Source organism: Lissotriton helveticus, chromosome 7 (genome assembly GCF_964261635.1).
Source record: "Lissotriton helveticus chromosome 7, aLisHel1.1, whole genome shotgun sequence".
Classification (NCBI taxonomy): Eukaryota; Metazoa; Chordata; class Amphibia; order Caudata; family Salamandridae; genus Lissotriton; species Lissotriton helveticus.
Window position 1 is genome coordinate 1,156,750,115 of NC_136068.1, and position 22,329 is coordinate 1,156,772,443.

Sequence of the window (22,329 nt, forward strand, 5' to 3'; positions counted from 1 at the left end):
TGAACTGCTTCTGAGCAGTAATGTCTGAAAATCAGTCAGCAACTCAGAGAAATATTGGGTTAAAATCCACTTTTCGCCTTGCAGGCACCTCAAACAGGCACTCAGCTCTGCAATGTGCAGCGACCTCACGTCCCTTCTCAGTAGCATGGGTCCCCTTCTCACTGCACAGAACTTCTTCTTCCCTTCTCCCTCCATCTGATAGTGTGCATTTTTTACCCTTCACCCCCCTCACTATTTCTAATGTTGTGGGTCTACTACTTTTCGCCTTTCCCTGTGGAGAGTGATGCTCTCACTGAACTCCATTCCTAGTTTGCTGGCCTTTTTGTGGGCCTACTTCGCCCAGCGGTACTTCCAAGTTGTACAAATGCCTTTCCTCAGTGCCTCACCCATTTTGCTACATTATCACCCTCATTTCACCCTTAGTCCACAGATGCCAAACTTATGTACTCTACTCATGATGAGAGATGCTCACTGCATATTGATTCTGTCCATAGAGTGGTCACTGGTCACTATCAGTGGAAGCTGAACACAGTGAATGGACAGTCTTATCACACAGACCTTCACATTCTTCAATAAGGATTCTGCAGAGTGAAGGATTCTGGGTGGTCGCACAGAAAAATAGGATGTGACTGGCTTCCATGTCGAATTTTGAGAATCTGCATATATTTTCATATATTTTCAATTTTCTAATTGTATTATAAGTTTACCAAAATAATAATACACATGTTAGAATATTAACTACCTAGAAAAAGTTTGAGGTTAATTTCCTAATAAAGCATGTTTAACTTTTTCCTTTTTCTCTTTGAGTCGTGAAGCCCAGTGGGGTACATCTGAAACTCGTTCTGAGGTTCCAGGATTTCGGCAAAGCAATGTTCAAACCAATGAGGTAAGTGACAAGTGTGCTCTCTTGCATGCCGCTGTTATTTTCTATCTTTTTTTATTGGTCTGGCGTTTGCCAAATCCTTTAATTTTAATATAATTGCATGCATAATATGTATACATATAGAAGCTTTCAGCCTGTCCCCTGCATCTATTGGTCAGTTGTGTGTAATCCACATTTTCGTCCGTTCCATTGTTATTTTAGACACCATGCCCCCTCAGTTTGGACCCAGCTATATGCAAATGATTCCTGACCCTGCTCCAATGGGAACAATCCAGCCCGAACTGCCAAACCAGGTCCTCCCTGAAACGGAACACAACAAGCCAGGACCGTTTTTTTCCTAGTTAGGGCTCATCAGCCAGGTATAGCTTGATTCCAGTGACACAGTGTAAAGCGAGAGCATGCAGTCTATGATGAACTCTATGTTTGTGTAAGAACAGCTTCCCTCTTTGCTCTCCTTATTTGGGAATGGTTGATCCAAAAAACAGGGTTATAATAGGACTCTCAAAGGGTGGATAACCTTTCCTTGACGGCCATTTTTTACGATCCTCTAGAAACTGCAGGATCTTATTTGATGAAAACCATGAGGAAGCATTGGAGAACAGAATGGATATTATATCAAAGCCAGAATATTTCTCCCAAATAATTGCTAATTTCCATGCATTCAAGGAGATTGTTCCACAAAACCTACCACTGACTAATGCAGATTGTCACTGAACCGAGAACAGAGAGCGGTTTCCATGCTTCTCCACATGAACCAAATTCCATTACTAGACCTGAGGGTAGATGGTTTGGAATTATTAGACAGCAGCAGTGCTGCAGGCTTTGCAACAGTGACCAAAAATCTGTTATACATATTTTGTTTAACTGCCGAAAAATGGTAAATACAAGAACATTGTGGAGTCACCAACTCACAAAGAAATTTCTAACAATAGAGCAGTTTGAAGAAATTAATTTATTTTCTGTATCTAGAGTGAGAAATAGTATTTGTAATACAACTAATTGCTAACTGGACATTTTAAATCAACTGAAATTGATTGGGATGTGATTGTAAATGAGAAGACTGTTAATGCAAAAGTGTTTTACTATCCTTTATTGTCCTTTCCAATGATTACACCTTACTGCGGTAGAAAGGTTTCAGTGTGCTGATGATGGCAATGTCAAGGCTAAATTCAAAGGCCTTTGTCTATGTTGATCATAGAAAATTGTGGAATGTATTAAAAAAAAAACCTGATCAGCCTCACTCGGAGTCTGTACACCAATCAAAAAGAGACAGTGAGGGCCGTTTATGGAGAAACAGAGTGGCTCGATGTTTCAAAACGTACTCGACAAAGTTGTATCCTCTCACCATATTTGTTCAATCTCTACGGTAAGCATATTGTGTGAAAATCTGAACTCAATGTCGTTCAGACTGGAATCGAAATTCAGGTAAAAAAACAACAACCTGTGGTATGCTGATGGCCTAATCCTGATTGTGCAAAGTGTAGAAGATCTCAAAGCAATGATTGTCAAGATCAAAGAAAATAGCGCTGCAACTGGGTTAAAGCTAAATGTGAAAAAGACAAAAATCATGTCAACAGGAATCTTACTAAGTCTCAGAATTAACAATGAAGAAATAGAGATCATCAAAGACTTCGTTTTCTTAGGATCACAGCTAAGTAGAGATGACAATTCCTGCCCCGAAGTCAGAAGATGGCTATTACTGGAAAGAAAAGCAATGACAAGCCTGGACAAGGTATTAACAAGCATTGACAAAGCCAAAAGGTTTCACCTATGCGTTGTCAATGTTTTTTTGCGAGATGCTGCAGAGCAGCGCAGACTGCTGTGCAACATGGCTTATGGTAAAAAAAAAAGCGCTTTGGCTCGGCCGGCGTTGACCGCATCATATTGCGTTTTTGTTTACTTTAAGGCATGTTACAATGCATGCGCTGCTGTGCAAGATGTCTAAGAAAACATTGATAGAAATAGAATAAAAAAAGACAACAAGAAGAGAGGGAACAAACAAGGAAAGAAAAAGGAAAATAAAAAGGATCACAACCCCATAACAGACCACTAAGGGCATCACTGTTCTGGAATGTGTTTTTCCCTCATTGCTTCCCATCCCCAATGCCACCTCTTGTTGGCAAACACTTTGATACCGCCTACTGCTGCATTCTGGTGCTGTAGGAGCAACAAATAAAAGCAATTGACACATTTATTGGAATATTGAGAGTGGGGGCACTGAGTCATATTGCTCAGACTGCTGTAGGTGTTTGCCAGTCGAGATTCTAGCCCCCTCAATCACAATAGAACAGTGAATTTTTGAAAGGGACGAGAGAAGGCGTTGATAAATATTTTGGCAACAAAATTGTAAGTATTCCCTAACCTCCTTAAGCGCCTTCTAAAGAGGTGTTTGTCCATTAGTTAGCCAAGGGCCAATAGCTACCATAAAATCTTGTCAAACTTCTCAATCTGAGGCACGACAAACCACATTATAGATTAGTTTTCAGCAATATTTCCTCACTTCCCTTTACTGATTTACCTTGTTCTAGATTCCTCTAGAATACCCCCTAATGGACTGAATGGAGGTGCCACGGAAAAGAAAGCCCAGTTATCTTCACTACAAATTGAGTTATGTGCAAAACGTATGCTTTTATAAGGTCATAAAAGGTACACACGTGTCTTCCACGGGAGTGCCTTGCAGGTACTGCTTGAATTGGCACAGATATCACATTTATAAAACAGGCAAGAGTTATTATTTTCTTTTTTGCCGTTTTGTAGAACACGAACTCAAAACGAAAGTATTGGAGTGCTTTACATAGGAAAAAAATGAATTACCCAAGGACACATTTATCTTTTGTTTATAGACATGGGGAAATTAAGTGATTTGCCTAGAATCCCAGGATGTTGAAATGGCACTGAAACTCGAACTGGGTCCCTTAGGACAAAAGTAAGCAGCTCTGCCTATTACGCCCCATCGTTTCCTCTCAATGAAGAAAAACATTCCACTCGTAAAAATTGTTTGTCAAGAAGATAAGCTCAGTGTAAAGCAAAGCCACATCTTTGACCGTTGTCATTTATATTGTGTAGTTTGTTTCCTGTATCAAGTGTGAAAAGAAAAGAAACATCCTGTCTGCACACACATGTTCTGACATCTGCTTATTGCATTTTCTGTAAATATGGCAATTTAGACGCTTGGAAACAAGGTGAGGGAGGAGAGTGGCGGTTGGGTAACATTGGACAGTGAGGAATAAACAGGCAGTGAACACAAGTGGATACCCCTTAATCAAATGAATGGTGGTACAGCAGAGAAGAAAGCCCAGTTATCTTCAATTAAAATCGAAGAAAGCCCAGTTATCTTCAATTAAAATCGAGTAAAGTGCAAAGTGTATTATTTAAAAGTTTATAAACGCCCCATGCTTGTCTTACACAGGAGTGCCTTGTAGTTACTGCTTGAATTGGCACAGATATCAAATTATTAAAACAGGCGAGGATTCGTATTTTCTTTTTTGCAGTTTTACATAGCGCGAACAAGAACCAAAGGCATTGGAGCGCTTTCCATGAACAAAAATTTAAATACTCAAGGACACATTCACTTTTTGTGTATAGGCATGGGCAAATTAAGTGATTGTCAAGAATCACAGGATGTTGAGATGACGTTGAGACTCAAACCGGGTCCCCCAGTTCTAAAGTCAGCAGCTCTGCCCATTATGTCACATAGTCTTCTCTCAATGAAAACTGCTATTCCTCTCAGATAAATTCTTTGTCAAGAAGCTGATCGCAGGTTTTAAAGCAAAGCTACACCTCTTAAAGTTTCATTTGTTTTGTGCGGTTCATTTCCTTCAAGTGTGAAAAGAAAGAAAAATTCTAGCTTCGCAAATATGTTTCTGTCACCTGTGCATTGCCTTTCCTGTAGACATGGTAATTTCATGGCTGGGTAGTAGGGTAAGGGACAAGTGTGGTGGTTGAGAAATGATGGACAGCGGAGGGAATACGGAAAGTGAACATAAGTGAAAGACAGTAGTAACAGCAAGAAGAGGGTGGGGTGAAGGAGAGGGACTGTCTTAAACAAGCATTTACAATGCAACGGTTTCGCCTTTGCAAAAGTTAGAGCTATTGGCATTGTAAATGACAACATTTTTATTTATGTGTTGGTTTTGAAAACAGATAAATAAATGGCATTGTCATTTACAATGCCAATAGCTTAATCTCTCGCAAATGCCACACACACACACAGAGAGCCCCCCCACACAGAGCCCCCCCACACACACACAAATAGCCCCCCCACACACACACACACAGAGCCCCCCACACACACACAAAGAGCCCCCCCACACACACCCACACAGAGCCCCCCCACACACACAGAGCCCCCCACACACAGAGCCTCCCCCACACACCCACACAGAGCCCCCCCCACACACCCACACAGAGCCCCCCACACAGAGCCCCCGCACACACTGCGAGCCCCCCCACACACTGCGAGCCCCCCCCACATCAATAGAACAGCAGGTGTGCTGGCATGGAGGCACAGGGGTCTGCAGGGCCTACTGCACCTCAAACACTACTGCCTTTTTACTACCAAATCAGGGGAGTATGCCCATTTTCCAGATTCTATTGGGTACAAGGGCATCCTTGCTGTGCCACTTCGGGCAGCCCAAACACATTCAAATGGCCAACATTTTCCCTTCTTGCATCAGCAACAGTTACTATCAAACTATTAATCAGGTGTGGCATGCTGGGGTTGTTTGCTGTCATGTTCACAATGAAATGGGGCATCAAGATTGGAAGTGTCACTGGTGGCTTTGTGCAATGATAACCAAGCCCAGGAAATGAAGCAAAAGCGTAAGTATTATTGTATGACCAAATGTAAGCCTGGACAGTGTTTGCCTATTCTCGGCGATTATTGAATGCTGAATAACTGAGAAATGGAAGAATTAATTAACATCCTCATTGTGTAAGAAATATGTGGCAAATGTCAGAATGAAAAGGCCCACAGTCCATGTGCATACGAACCACGAAGCAATTGTGGCTTTATAACAACCACTGTTGTAATGCATTCAACTTCCATTTTCCGCATGCGCCCAAGATGTTTTATTTGCTATTTTACAGTGACGTCATTACCATGTTGTGGACTCGTAACGATCCTCTTGCGTGCATGCAATGCTTAATTTGAGCTGGTGGTTTCTGTGCTAGGCACTGGCACATAATTGTGAACACCAGCACGTATGACAGTCAGCCACATGGTGGCGCTGCCTGTGTAATTTCGAGATACACAGAGTAACAACTGTTTATTAATTCAATATATATTAAAAAGATTCATTTCTGCTGCCCAAGCCATTCCTATAGCTTTGGTGCCTGTAAATGTTTGAACTATCACATTTGTAGGAGTGTTAGGGTTAATAGTTGTGCAGGTATTGTTGGCAGTGCTGGCTGGGGCAATGGGTGGTTAAAGCTGCAGTGGCCACCGGACAAGGGCCATGGCGCACATTGTATTCCTAATTAAGCAGTACGTGCTTGCCTGCTCTATCCCTCATGCAGAATAGCCAGGTACGCAGTGCTGGTGTTTCTACTGAAAGTGTAACAAATCAGCCCTACTGTGAAGTCAAAACCCATCTCTGTGATGCAAAATGCACCTTCTTGCGTTGTCTCATGCTAGCTCTCCCGAGATTCTTATGTAACTTCCACTGCTCGTGCACTGTGACAAATTACCTCGCACTAGCACTTCAGTTATACAAGAACATTAGAGTTATTGTGATGTCATAACTTGCCCTCCATGTCACCTTAGTTCACAATTGTGACATCATAATAGCCAGTGTAGGTACCGTGATGCCATGCTGCACTGCTGTGATGCCCAGGCCCCCCGTTCTACTGCACTGTGGCAAGCTACACCGCACTGGTGCGGCCACCCAGTAAGATGGTAGAGCTATTGTGAAAACGGGCCGACTAAAAAAAAAAAAATAACACACACCCACCGCCGCGATGACGATCCGAAGTGGGTGGAGAGCGAAAAAATCGCGGGAACGCCCCCGAATCTGGTCCGGCCTTGACGGACAGATCCGGCTCCCAATGGCTAGCCTCCATTTATGGAGCTAGCCAATGGGAGCAGGGGGCGAGTCCCTGTTCCCCACTGTAAGACATAAGGTTTTTCTAGCGCATGCGCACTTCGTGCGCATTTGCTAGGCAAAACCTAAAAAGGGTAAATATGAATATACAAACTGTACTGTGAATGTTACTGACTCTCGCCGAAACGCTTGTAGTCTAGATGGCACCAAATCAGTGCAGCAGATTCATAAATACTGACTCCAGCATGGTACAGTGCCCCACAGTGCTGAATGGGCCACCAGGTCCAAGAGACTGCAGGTTATCGTCTAAACAACCACATAAAACAATTCCCAACCATGCACTGGTTAGAGTCCTCACTGGGTGCAAATAGTTTTCTTTATAGGGTGTAGTTGGCATTTCCATTTTCTAAGCCACTTTGACTGAGAAATATAGAGTAATAACAGATGGAGAAGTTCTTGTAATCATCAGAGCTAATGGCAGAACAATATGGTTGGTGCCTTCCTTTGGAAGAGTGCCTGTGCATAGGATAGGGTTTCTTGTTATGCTGCCATGTGTTTGCATACAACATTCCATGCATCTTGTAGGTAGCTTCATGGTGCACACCCATGGCACTGGACTGCTATGTTGAAGGAGCATGGGGGAGTCGCATTAGTAACAAGGGCTCGCAATGGGAACTATTGATGGACTGACTCAGTACACATATATAGCACACAAATACGATTTAAGGGTGTCTAGTTAACGAGTCAGTGATCTAGACCACTTTTAAAAATCTTGTGTCGGCAAAGGAGATGGGGAAGGAGCCTAGTGAAAGGACTGCATCCTGCACTACACCCAGAGACATAGCTTGGTCAGTAAGATTTGGGGGGGTGTATGCTTCAGATTTCCCAACAAACACGCTGGCATATCTCGTTAAAATACAACCCGAGAAGCAGGATATGAGGGGGCTTAAAAGGCAGTAGAAAGAGATAAGAGTTCGGATTGTTAGGGGTACGTCAAACACAATAGTTTTCAAACTAACAAAGTTTTACGGCAGGGATGAGAGAGTGTGTGTGTGTTTTTGTCAGTGTGGATATGTAAAAATGCAGGGTGTAATTCGACCGATACCTCTCCATGAAAGCATCTGTACCCAACTATTTACTACAGAATGCATTTTTAAGAGGGGTTTAACGCCCCAAACACCCCAATTGAAGCTACTTCCCTGACTTCACCATGCACAATAACGAATTGAGAATGGAAAATAAAGTAGACGCTGATGGGGCAGCCTCAAGCGTTGTGTGACCCTGGACGGAAATCGAGATATTTAGTACGATGTCAGTATTTTATCACTGTAGCTGTCACTGTAGACACACCCTAAGACAGGTAGCTGGAAGACAAATTGGAGATTTTGTGTTATGTTTAAACATAGTTGTGCGGTTTGGTCATATAATCCTTGAGTTGCGATGAATACAAAGGCATTTTCGGTCTAAAAATAGCTTTCCAAAACCACCTATTTTTGTTGGCCGGTGGGCATGATTTCTTCCATTTCCTCTCAGCTTGAAGGCTCACTTTCCTCAAAGTCAGCAAAGAGTTTGTTAAAAATTAATGCTGTTCCTCCAGAGACTTTTGGAAATCACTGGGCAAGTCCCTACTAACCTTTGACCCACCATAAGATATGAACAATCCGAATGAACTCCTAGCCAGCAGGTGTACCCCAAAGCCATAACAATACGGTGCTGTTACCAGACCCGAGCTATAATTTCTCTCTCTCTTTACTTATTCACATCTTTCTCTTTCCTTCTCCCTACATTACTCTTACGAACAACAAGAGGGGGCCCGACATAAACTTACCATGTATGACCTACCCGGTATGCTCGCCAGCGGGCTTCTCAAAGTGAATTAAAATACCATAAATATATATATTTTTTAAATAAATAAAAATGAATGCTGTTTTTAGAAGTTTTAGGTTTAGAAAGTATCGTAGTAGAGATGTTTCCTACCTACCTGGGTGGTGAGTAGAATACTCTAATGATTCAGTGTAAAACGAATCTCTGTTTCAAGAGGTGGAAGAGATTAAAGCTGAATAGCAACAGGAAGTGGAAAGCTCACCCAGCAGATCAGCTGATAAGTTATTCCAGGGAAACGAAATTTAAGGATTTTGGCTTTCCTTGGAATGCTAATTTGACAATGAATTTACACACTGAGACCGCTGTTGGGCATGAGGCTGGTGCCTCGTTTCGTGACTGAAAGATTAAATCCACTAACGTAATCATTTAATATAAGCACATATGCAGGTTACATTTCAAAACAATTCGACCCTGAGGTCACGCCATAGGGCCATTTATGTATCTCTTCCCCGGCCCCTATGTCACAGCTCTGACCATGAGGAATAGCACAGGGAGTGGCGAAGTTGAACACCCCTTCTGGAAGTTGAACACCCCTTTTGGAAGCTGAACACCCCTTCTGGAAGTACTACAGTGTGCATAACCCACCGGCATAAACATAACAGCAGCACGTTTATCCCCTGAATGGCTAGGCATGCAGGCAGAAATGGGTATTGTTCCTGACAGGCTCCCACGGTATGGCTGTGGGATGGAACACCACAGGCCAAAGTCAGACTAGACATTAACTAATGATGGAATAACCTGAATCTGAAACCCACCTAAGAGCAATGAATGCCGCCTGGCAACTGGAATATAGAATGGGAAATATCTTGCCCTGCATGTGTCACCTGTGACTGATACTACCACCTAGCAAGTGTTGTCATGTGACTTCTTGCACTTTACTGTTCCCGTCCAGAGCCCTTCACTATATGTAGCAGACTTTGAACCACGTAAGACGCAAAAGGGGAATGGGGTAGGGTGAGTGTCGGATTTACTGCACATCTTTAGTAGTGGAAGCAAGTAAAAAACACCTAATGCCACCTCCTTCATCCATTTTCCTGCCTTTCAGTGCAGATGCCACTTTCCTCTTGCATCACAGCTTTTGTAGGAGTATCAGATGTGGCAGGCATGGACCTTGCGAAGCAGGCAAGTGGGGGAAGAAGGAACCATATCCGTGAATCCATTCAAACTCAGAATGTATTTATTTGCTTTATACTGCACTACTGCACTGAAAGGTATTACTGTAACTTAGACAGAGCGGTATTCAAGGTAGAGTAGAACTTTCTGGAAATTTGAATTCGTAGGGTACATCGAGACATGGGCCTGGACCATGTTTCTCATGGGTCATTCAGTGAGTTGCATTGTCTCCCACATCCTTTGAGAGAACAGAGTTCCAATTACCCCATCAGCCTCAGAACCTGGCAACAAAGACTCTTCCCGAAGCACCTTAATAATCACATGACAAACTTGACCATTTAGAGAGATGACTACTGGGCTTATAGAACTGAGTTCCAACTCTACAGACGGCACATGCAGGCCTCCTAAAGGCTACTTTGTTAGGCGGTATTTGTAAAGAGAAACGTTTGACAATGCTTTGGACTCCTGGTCGTCGGGGTGAATCCAGTTACATACAGGCAGACTGCTATGGAGAACATTAATTGCAATGATTATGTGCAGCACAAAAGAAGCATTCCAAAAGCAATAGAAACAAGAGGGAGAAAAACCGTCCAATGAATCACAGGGACTTGTGGGCGCCAGATAGCACATTGCAAGATGGTCGCACATTAGTGTAGCTCTACCTGCTGGGTTCCTTCAATTCACCTATTAATCGGCCCAGGCCCCACCGGCTGAGATAAAATACCCACCTAGCTGACCGAGAACTACTGTTGCACACAACGAACTAGGAAATAGCCTCAGCCGCTCACCGTGAACTGCCGTGGGGGGCGGTGCTGTGGAGACTTGACTGCAGCGTGGCTGGCCAATGGGTCCGTACTCTGAGCGGGGAGAGGTGTCGAGTTTGTATCTGTGGGTGTGCTGCTGAAGTGGGCCCTAGCCGAGAAACAGTGAGTAGGGGTGCGCCGCTGGATCGCGGTCGGAGAAGAGTGTGTGTGGGGACGGGTGCACCACTCTCCCGCCACAGAGCCGGTTTGAGCGTTGGGCCCCTGGTTGGTGGCCGGTAACTTGAAGGGAGCTGAGTCCCGGCGGGACGTGGGTGTCCCATATTTATAAACTGAACCCGATAGTGGGGGCGCAGCGGACACAATAGGGGTGAGTCAGCCCTGAAAAATACTGGTCAGGTGCTCGGTGCTGCCTGGGGCCCTGTTTCCCACGCAGAGTTGCCGACGGGCGACCTTGATCTCGTGGTGGTGCACAGTACATGAGACTGCCCTAACAAAAAGCGGGTCACGCCAGAGTGTACGTGGACGGCGGAAGAGGCTGCAACATCCACTCCCACTGGTGTCAAAGAGGGACGGCGGCGCTGCCACGGACGGCGGCGCTGCCCACAGGCGGCGAGGTGGGGGAGAGGAAGGAAGAGGGAGGAGGGTGAGCGAGGAGGCAGACTGACAGGTTACAGAGGGTGCAGTGCTGCCGGCCACCGAGTGCTGCTGCTGCAGGCCTGTGCTTTGATCAGGCCCCAGGCCTCTCCTTCTGGAATTACAGCTCCATCGTTCCTATTCACGGTGCCCACGCAGACAGGATCCCAGCCCTACCGCTGGAAACGGGAAAGCAGCAGGGAGACAGAACAAGTCAGGTCCCGGGCCGGCAGCCAATCAGAGCGCGGCCCTGGAATGACGTCACGGGGTGTCCCGGGCCGGCAGCCAATGGCAGCGCGGCCCGGGACAAAGGGGCGGGGCTTAAAAAAAGCACCAGAAACGCCCCCGAATCGCGTTTTCGAGAGAAAACGCGATTGACAGCCTCTGCCTCCCAATGGCTAGCCTCCATTTATGGAGCTAGCCAATTGGAAACAGAGGCTGTCCTAACCTCACTATTAAAAACAACAGATTTCGATCTGGGAGGGGCTTCGCCCCTCGCCAGGTTACGAAACCTAAAAAGCAGAGATATTCAAATAGCATTCAGTCGTCAAACTCGCTTGCTCACAAAGAAAAAGTAGGTTGAAAAAAGTGGATGAAAAGGAGTACTTGGGTCAAATTTAATTGATAAGAAAGACACACGAAGACATTCAGGAAATAGCATTCTACAACTAACAGAAACCGAGTAAACAAAAGTGGCAAGCTCAAGAATGAATGAAAAGTAAGGGTGGGCTGTAAGCCCCTTGTAAGATGTAAATTGATTAAAAAAAATAATTTTTAAGTCCTCATTTCACCACTATCGAGTGCAAATTATCCCCTAAAGCCCATTCTTGACGTGAGCGCCCCGGAGTTCTTGCTTTCGCCTGGGGCCAGCCCGGCCTGCCCTTTTATACCAAGGCATGGTGTAATCATAGGGCCTTTTCACTGCTTTAAGCCATCCTCATTGCTATTCCCTATTCTATAAAAGGTTCCCAAACCGTAATATTTACATTATGTGTCATTACAGATTCTATCCGTGCAATTCTCAGTGTTGCTCGAAGCCAGTTTTCATAGAGTGGAGGGTTAGCATCCTTCCAGATCTTGCAAATTTCTCTTCGAGCAATTAAGATAAAACAGAAAAATAAAGCAACTTGTATCTCCCTTAATCCACTAATAAGGTCCGCATCCATGCCAAACATGACTCTAGCTATGTTCAGGCTTAATTTTACTTTAAAGATACTCTCCATAGCCTGCTCCACTCTGCCCCAAAAGGGACCCACTGCCGGACAATCATAAAAAATATGTATATCATCTGCCTCAATAAGTCCACATCTTGGACAGAGAGGAGACGGACTTACGAACTCCGCTACTTTTTTTGGAGTGTAATATAGCCTGTTTATAGTATAGAAATGATTTTTTTAAAGAGAAGCAGACCTGACATATTTATAGAGTAATTGAAGAGATGTATCATATAGAATTACTGATACTGCCTCAAGCCTAGAAGAGCTCCAAACACGATATAGTGGGGGAGACTGTAATTCCTCTGCCTCCAGCATTTTCCTGCACCAGAGTACGACTTCTTTCTTCCTATGCCCCGGGGATTGGAAAGCACACTCGATTTCCCAGTTACCGCCGATGTTCTCTTTCTCGGCGGACAACCAGGAACAAAGTTGGATATATTTAAATTTGGAGAAGGAGTCCCCTATCTTAGATCTCAAAACCCCCCAGGGGAGGACCCCTTCTGATGTTACTAGGTCCGATCAAATTCTTATTCCTGCTCTCCTGATAGGAAGTGACAGACTATCCCTGAGGCATGGGGGCAGGCTCGGAGATCCCCAAATTGGGGCACAATCAGAATAATATTTTATGCCCCACCTTCCTTTGACTGTATTCCATACAGAAAAAGCTAGTTTTAATACCTTGAGGCGTACCTTTTTGTAAAACTTTACTGCTCCAAATTTATACAAAAACCCCGATCCACCTCCCTCTTGGTCCACCATTGTATTCAAAATCCGCCCCCAATTAGAATCATCAGGGCTTGAAAGAAGACTTCGGATGTTTTTCAGCTGAAAGGATAGGGCATACCAATGTATATCTGGAAGAGCAAGTCCCACTTTTAACAGCCTTCTTTTCAACTTTTTCCAAGAAAGCCTAGAATTTTTATTAGCCCAAATGAAACTGCCGATTTTTCCCTGAATACTTGCCAAAATGTTATCAGGAAAAATCAGGGGTATCGAATTAAACAAGTAGGTTAATTTGGGGAGGATTACCATCTTCACCAAGTTAACTCGGCCTTAGATTGTCAGGGGGAGGTTCTGCTATCTAGAGAAAAGGTGGTCGATGTCCTTGCCAACCTTCTTTGTATTGGCTTGAACAATACTGTTAATATCTGATGTTATAATAATGCCCAGATATCTAAACTGGCCACTTTGAGCGCCCTCCCAGTTATCGACCCCCCAGCACATTGTTTCAGTTTTCAGGTTGTTAATTTGGTAGCCCGAGTGGAGGCCAAAATCGGTCATTATTTCCTCTACTCTAGGGAACACCTCAGCCGGATTGCTGGTGTAAACCAGAAGATCATCAGCATATAGTGCCAGCTTACAACTATAATCCTTGACTCTAAAAGGTGTAATTGACTCATCTATCCGCAAAGCCTGTGCCAAGGGCTCAATATAACAGTCGAACAGGAGGGGCGAGATGGGACACCCCTGCCTGGTACCCCTCTTTATACTAAAGCTTGATGTCAGAAGACCATTTAATAGTATCACAGCAGAGGCACCCTCATAACACCCTCTCAATGTTTGAACAAAGGTCCTCCCGAAGCCCATAACATTAAGTACATTCCACAAGAATCCCCAGTTGACACGGTCGAAGGCCTTCGCCTCGTCATATGCGGCAACCGCCAAGGGCTCCGACCGTGCCACCGCTAGATCTATACTGCAGATCAACTGCAGGGTCAACTCATGAATGTACCTACCAGGTACAAAACCCTTCTGGTCCGGGCTAATGAGTTGTGGGGCCAGTTTAGCCAATCTCCCTGCCAAAACACTGGTAAAGATCTTATAGTCAGCGTTTAGCAGGGAGATAGGCCTGTATGAATCTGCTTTAAGGGGATCTTTCCCTGGCTTTAGTATGAGTACAATGATGGACTCCTTCCACGATGCTGGTGCCCTACCCCCCGAACTATAGACATAGTTGAACATCTCACATAGCCTTGGCACTAGGCAATCTTGAAAGAATTTATACACTTTGCCGGGAAGAGCATCCGGCCCGCTGCTTTGTTGTTTTTTTATTTTTTTTAATATGGTCCCTGATTTCTTCCTCCGTAAAGGGGCTATTGAGCATGGATCGACCTTCATCGGTCAAGCTAGGCAGGGCCTTACTCTCCAGCCACCTTAAGGTGTTCTCCGGGCTTTGAGACGGTTCTTCCTCATAAAGTTTAGAGATCATGGAGAGCAAATGCTCTTCTATATCCTTCTGATGGCAAGATATATTTCCCTGGTCGTCGAGCATTAGCCTATCTATATTATTCCTCACCCGGTCCGTTCTGATTTTACTTGCCAGAATTGCCCCAGCTCTTTCTCCATACTCGTAATTTTCCATAGCATGTACATCCCAATGGGCCTTTATTTTTAAATCTAAGATCCCTCTGTATTCTGATCGGAGGAGTTCCAGCTCCTCTAAGACCAGTGGTAGATTTTGTGGGTGAGCTCCCAATCTTGCCTTCTCTAGCGAGGCTATTTTATTTTCCAGGATCTTAAATTTCCTCGCCTCCTCCTTATTTTTCGAGCAGATCAGACTATGGAGGAGACCTCTGGTGTGAGCTTTCCAGGCATCCCAGACATATTCGGGGAGAGTAGAACCTATATTATCGGAGAAATAATTAGCTATAGATATTCTAAAAGCAGTGGCTATCTCTTGATTATTTAGTGCCGCCCTTTTTAGAGTCCACCTGGGTGATGTTGTATTTCTGGCCCTTCCAATTAGGACCGAGAACATAATAGGTGCATGATCAGATATGATGGTAGGGAGTGTTCTTATATCCTCCAGGGCCTCTAGGCATGACCTGTCGACCAGAATATAATCCAATCTTGACGCGTGGCCATGTTTTTTGCTAAAATATGTGAGCCGAGTACAGTCCCCCCTTAACCTTCCAGGCATCTGTTAAACCAAGCTCATGCATCATATTAACCATGGCACGCCGCGATCGTGGTGCTGCAGCATGCTGAGAGTAGTTAGAGCGATCTTGCAGAGGGTCTAGCAGGACATTAAAATCTCCCCCTATAATAATGGGTGAATTGACCTCCACCAGATTGGACTGTACTTTAAGTAGGTGGTGGGGGTCGTCTATATTCGGCCCATAGTAAGAAACGATTGTCTGCGCAGTTCCACCGAAATCTACCTGCGCCATAACCCACCTTCCTGATTGGTCGGTTAATATTGACTTAATGGAGCCCCCTACCCCTGTCTTTATCAAAATTGCAACCCCCTTATTTGCGACCGACTGCCCTGAACAGCAAAATGCCCAATCCATCTGAGTTTCCCAAAAATCTCCTTGCCTTCACTGAGACTTAAGTGAGTTTCTTGGAGGAGAACTATTTTGGCCGAGGACTGTTCAATATACTTCAGGATCAGCCTTCGTCTTCTGGGACAGCGAAGCCCGTTAACGTTCCAGGAGATATAAGATATCTTATTGCTAGTCATTGAGTAATCTCCTTAGCCCACGCCCAGCACCCCATATAGTCGATAGGGTCTTCCTGCAAGCTAGTGTGGAATGAGAACTTAGTTTTCCTTTTTTTTTCCAAACCCCCCATCGTGCCCCCACCCACCCCACTCCCCCGGTGACCCCTGAACACACTTCGTTCCCTGGAGAACCCTCCCTTTCTTCCTGAGCATGTGCTCTTAGACGGTAGCCCCTCCCACTAGTGTATGGTTTAAATACAATACATGTGAATTCAACAAAAATTGCAGTGTTGGTGGTGAATATTGCAGAATATGTATAATAAATGTGGAGTATAGGCTAAGAGTAGCTATATGTCCTGTTACTGGACCTACAGATCTCTGAAGAGAAAAAAGAGAGATTTTTACCTACACCCCAGATCTCCCTACCGACCATCTACATGCATGGTCATCCTGCTTCCCTCTTCACCCCCTGCCCTTATCTTTTCAATCAGGTTATCTGCATCCTCAACCTGACGTATATTGTACATATGGTTACTCCACATAACACGAAGCGAGGCGTGAAACTTCAGCTGGGCACGAGCCCCCAATGAGTTAAATATTGCCACTCTCTTGCACAACTCCCACTGTTTTGTAGCTGTTATGTGTGAGACATCCGAGCAGATCATAAACGTTAATGGACTGGAGAAAGAGGATGATTTTATAGAGCCTGTTTTAAGGGCCAGAGATAGGATCCTTTCTTTGGTGGCGTAAGTAAGGCAATTCACCAGAATTTTTCTAGGGCGCTCCTTCCCTGGGTTCCGCTTATATGGATATAGATTGTTCTTTCTTGAATGGTTTTCGAGCCTCTCGATGTCATCCCGCATCTCCCGATTCTGCTGAGAGAGTTTATCCATTGCGGCTGTAGAGGTGCCTAGAGCCTCCTTAATTTTTGGCAGCTCCACTTCCAATGCATCCGTCCTTGATGCAACCTCCTCAACTTTCCAGGCGAGTGCCTTGCAGGAGGCCTGGACAGCATTCTGATTTGCTTCCGATATAGTGAACCGTTTTCCGATGTCCTCCTTTAGCCCTAATAATATATCAGCCAATGTTCCAGGAACTGACACTATAGGGATATTATCCGTAGGAGTAACATTGGCTGTAAGGGGACCTTCTTCCACTAATGTGCAGGCCCCATCTCTCATGCTATTTCAAAAAGGGGGTGGTGATGGACATCTCTCATGCTAGCCTCATAATCGTGCACAATATCTTGAATAGCCAAAGCAGAGAAACTGTTCGACAATTCTACCGTTGGATGTACTTTATCTTGTATGGGGGATGAAGAAAGCTGGGGTAATGAACTGGATGGACTAGATGGACTGGGTATAGGAGGCATGAGTATGCTGGCTATTGGGGCCCCTGCAGGGGTCGCATCCGCTGTATTGCTTATGGTACTTGTGGTGAAAACGGCGGTAGTTGCTGCCATCTTTCTGCCTTTATCTGTTAGGCCGGAGGACAGTACCTTGTAATAGGACTTCAACGATGGTGTAACTTTAGGTGGGGCAGATGTACCACCCGTTATACCGCCTGTTGCTTTCTTCTTACTTTTCCCTTTACCTGGGGGAGTGTCCACCCCACTGTAATTCCCCCTGCCTTTCCTAGCAATAGCCTTAAGTTGTATCACAGGCGGGGAAAGCGGTGTTTTTAGGGGTATTGGTACAATATTTGCGACCCGATTTCGCAAGGTGTAGCGAGTGACCCCCATCCGAGAGGTGGAGGTATCTACTGTGGAACCACGACACGACTGCCTGGGTGGTTTTTAGGCTGTAAGCTGACAGCGCTATGATCGCTCTCCTCCATATAGGAGACCTAGCCCGGGTCACGGTTCTCACTGTCGATGCCCTGTGTCTTAGAGATAGGGGTAAACTTAGAGACAAGTACAGTATCCGGAATGTCCCCGTTATTAACAGGCCCAGTACCCCTGCTGACTAATAGGGAAGAGATGTTTACTGTAACCTCTGACCTCTTGCTGTTTCCTGCAGAACAAAAGAACCTAGCTACTACTGACGTCTTACCTGGGAAGGAGGGCCTTACCGCACCGGCATCCAAGTATGCCTTCTGTCCTGCAGAACTATTGGGTCCACCTGATCCCAGAATCAGCCTTCCGGGGCTCCGCCGCCAAGGCCTGGTGGCGCCAAGTTCTCTGAACCACGCTGGCTCTGCCGGTACACCGTTGTCTCCGCCTCGGACCATCCGCTCCGCTCTGCAGGTATCGAAAAAAACTCCACGGGGTCAATGGGGTCCGATACAATACAAAAGGAGCTTTCCCCCTCACGGCACCACTTTCCGCCACTCTCCGTCCGCAGGTCGAAGATAGAAACAAAGGAGACAGGGGAGGAAACAAAGGGGCCGCAGATTCACCACTGAAAGCGAGCTATGCTATCTCAGCGTGAAACGCCATACACTGGGGGAGGAGCTCCGTCACGGCCGTTAGCTTCCGGCCTTCATGTTCTCTAATAAGATGTATATTGATTAAAAGAGATTTCACAAGCACATGGCAAGCACTGTGCAGACGAAACGTAAAAAGCAAACTGCCAGATTCATCAAGCTTAATTGCGCTCGCAATGGGCCAGATTCTGAGAATCTGGCCCTTTGCGAGTGCAATTTTTGCATTTGGGATTCATCATCCCAAATGCAAAATTCGCTAATAAAGAATTCGCACATTTGCGAGGAATTGCATTTAAGGAATCTCTATTTGAGATTCCTTAAATGCAATTCATGAACCATTTTAAAATACCGAAATCGCTATTTTGGGCCGCTATTTACCGCGAGGTCAAACCTCGTGGTAAATAGCGAAAACTTAGAAAAATGCATTTAAATGCATTTTTCTAAGTTGCATGTTACACACACACATGTCCTTTGGACATGTGTGTGTGCAACACCAATGTAGATTACATTTATGGGGTGCTACAGGGTGTCCTTTGGACACCCCTGGCACCCTTGAAATCGCTATCTTATTTGCGATTAGCAAATTGCTATTCGCAAATAAGGAATAACTCCCCATTCATTCCAATGAGCCTTTAGGCCCATAGGAATGAATGGGGAGTTATTCCTTATTTGCGATTAGCAATTTGCTAATCACAAATAAGGAATGTGTAGGAATCGCATTTCTTTATGCAATTTCTACATGAATCCCGTTTTGCAAGTCCTTAATAGCGATTCCTTATGAATCGCTAATAGGGGCTCGCAAAATGGGAGAATGATGAATCAGGCTGAAAGACATCTTGCTAATAGCAAAGATACAAATCATCAAAGCAAAGGTCTTTCTGCAACAATTTATTCGATGTGAAAGCTGAACAACTAATAAAAATGATCGTCAAAGAATTGACTCCTTCAAACTCTGCTGCTCTCAAGACTTTTGCATATCTTATGGACTGCTAGAAGAACGAATCAATCAATGCTTGACCAGATCCAGCCGAAACTTTTACAAACTTTTTTGTCTTTTATTATAAATATTAAGTTCAGATATTGTGGCCACGTAATGAGAAGAGAAGACCCCTTGGGGAAAAAAACATTATGTTGAGAATGATGGAAAGAAAACTGAACGAGGAAGACCAAGATCATGACGTAGTCAAGAATGATACAAACAAGAATCTCCAAGACCTAAAGAATTCTGTTATGACCGAAACAATTGGAGGAATTTTATCCATTGAATCACCGAGAGTCAGATACGACTAAATGGATAAAATAACAACAACAATGCATATGGTTGGATTGGCCAGTAATTGGTGCAATATATCTTGACCCTATAAAACATGACTGCACTGGGTTGGAATTTTCTGGGTGTGATAATTACCAACCAAATACGAGCTTTTCCCCAATAATGGGGAATACCTCACAGATTTTGATGTTTACCTCACCAAAACATGTCACTATATATTTACCAGACATTTTTACCCGAATAAACATCAGCAGGTTTGACTTGCCGGAATTATTAGGGGAGCCATATTTACTGCAATACTTATAATTGTGATATGTGATGTACAAGGTGTTAGGGCACATGTCAGAATGTAACTGTCAACTCGTAATGATGTCCTGAGAGAGGAGGTCCTGTGCGAAATTAAGTAACTTATGAATTGGGCACTTATAAAACAACTTGGCTTGTGCGGGAGTTCCACTAGAGTGAAAACAATGCTTCTCTGGATGAGACATTAGACCAGGAGGATGAGTTTCAGCAAAGCATTTGCAGAAAAGAGGCTAAACATTTATCGAGGGTCCCTGGGGCAGGTCAATACGACATGTTCAGTGAGAACACTGGGGTGAGAACAAGGAACTCGGGGAAGATATTAAAGTATATTAATTAGGCCTCCTATGGGCGAAACCCTAGGCAGTAAGAAATTACTTAGATGAGGCATTGTGGATAATACAGGGTCATTATAGAGGGGCATTTAGGGGAAAGCAGAAGTCTAAGAGGAGAAACCTTGGTCCTTAAAAAAGGTATTTATTATGAAAGCCATTTTAGTGGAAACAAAGCACGTAGGGAAGAGGATGAAACAAGGCACCTACAGAGGTAATGTTAGGGCAAAAATAAGGCGCTCGATGGAGCAGTCTTAGCGTGTGAACAATTTATGAATGTAGCTGTAGGGAAAAGAGGCACTTGCAGAGGAGGTAGTAGAGTGAAAACAAGGGACTTACGGAATAGGCAATCATGTGAACAGGCAAGATGAAGAAGGCCTAGGGATGAAAATAAGGCACTTATGGATTAAGATGTAGGTTCCAAGGCACTTAAGGATTATGTTGTAGGGTGAAACAAAGCACTTATGCAGTAGGCAATATTGTGAAAAAACAAGGCACTCATGGATTAAAATGATGGCAAATAGGCATTTAGGGATTTATGTTGTTGGGTGAATGAAACAAGGCTGTTGCATAGTGTGCATGAGTCTGGAACAAGGCACACATGAAGGACGTATGAGGGTTAAAGCAAGGCACTTATGGATTATGTTGTGACAAGCCATTCAAGGATCATGTTTTAGGATCAAACGATGCGTTTAAATAGTAGCCCATTGTGTGAAACAAGGCACATATGAAGGAGGTTTGAGAGGGAGAACTAGGCAATTATGAAAACGTCCGTAGGCTGAAAACAAGGCACTTACAGGAGGAAGCCATAGGGTGAAACAAGACACTTACAGCAGGAGGTCATGGGGTGAAAACAAGGCGCCTACAGGAGTGGTAGTAAAGGAACTCAAAACACCTAGCGGTGAAAACAAGACACTTACTGGCGAGGCGCTATGGGGAAAATAAACTACTTACAGAGAAGGCGACCCGAGAGGAGGGTTTGCACGTCAACGCAGAGCCATCCTCTCTTATTCCACTGCACCAAACACCGGGGGCGAGGATAGAAGCTCTCAGATAATTAGTGTTGAAACATTTACAGTGAATTGAGCAATCTCACATAAAGCTCCACTCACAACCCCTGCGATAATCCACTCGGGCGGCAGATAATTGAAGCCAGAGAGCCATTATACCTCGGCTTGGCGTCGGCGAGTGCCAGCCCGAGGGTCGGCGGAGAACATGGAGACTTCTTTCTTAGGTCCATGACGTGGTGACAAACAAGGCTGCCCTGCCAACTACGTTTCCGAACGTATGTATTTGCCGTTTTATATTTATTGACGAGTCTCCAAAGCTCAGTTCCATTCTCTTTTGTGGTTAATGACAGTAATTATGTTTTCCATTGCACATTTATGCAGGGTACTCGTGCAGTAGATACACATCAACTCCCAAAAATGTTCAATTTTTAATTTGCTCTTCAGTGAAATGGATGTTTTTAAAAAAAATGTAATCTAGTTTGCCGAGTCTTATGAAGTCTGAACACTATCCACATACATCTAGGCCTTGCACGGATTTTATATAATTTACCAAATGAATTTACAAAATGTTTATAAACTGCTCGTACTTTGCTGGAAAAAAATAAGTAAATATTAGACACGTGTTATCGAGAAAATCATTTCAGCATTGCACCATATGCATTTTTTATATCTGCAACGCGTGACTCGCGAGACATAGATAGCCCTGCAGGTTCCCATGAGACCTCCATACTGTGAGGGATATCAAGTAATATGTTCTTTGCACTGAGTCTGATCTGGAAGGGAGGCCTCTTTGGGCCTAATGTAGGAACACATTTATTGGTCGCAACCCCTGCGTTTCGGTAAACCACAGCGTCTGCAACCAGACCACATTGGTAAATGGGTTTAGGAAATAATCAGGAATTGCTATTTGGAAGGGGAGTCCCTTCCTATTTGGAAGGGGAGTCCCTTCCAAATATTGAATTCTTATGGTATGTATTAATGTTTTGCAACTGAAATCCGATAGTAAAACA

General features: G+C 44.4%; 1 protein-coding gene across 1 annotated transcript in view; it reads left to right on the forward strand.

Moving 5' to 3' along the window:
- FAM20A (FAM20A golgi associated secretory pathway pseudokinase) overlaps positions 1–22,329 on the forward strand; it is a 373,784-nt gene that overhangs the window by 254,985 nt on the left and 96,470 nt on the right. The window contains exon 4 of the mRNA XM_078654289.1: positions 808–886. Within this exon, the coding sequence (XP_078510415.1) occupies positions 808–886 (79 nt within the window). The remainder of the gene's footprint in view (positions 1–807; positions 887–22,329) is intronic.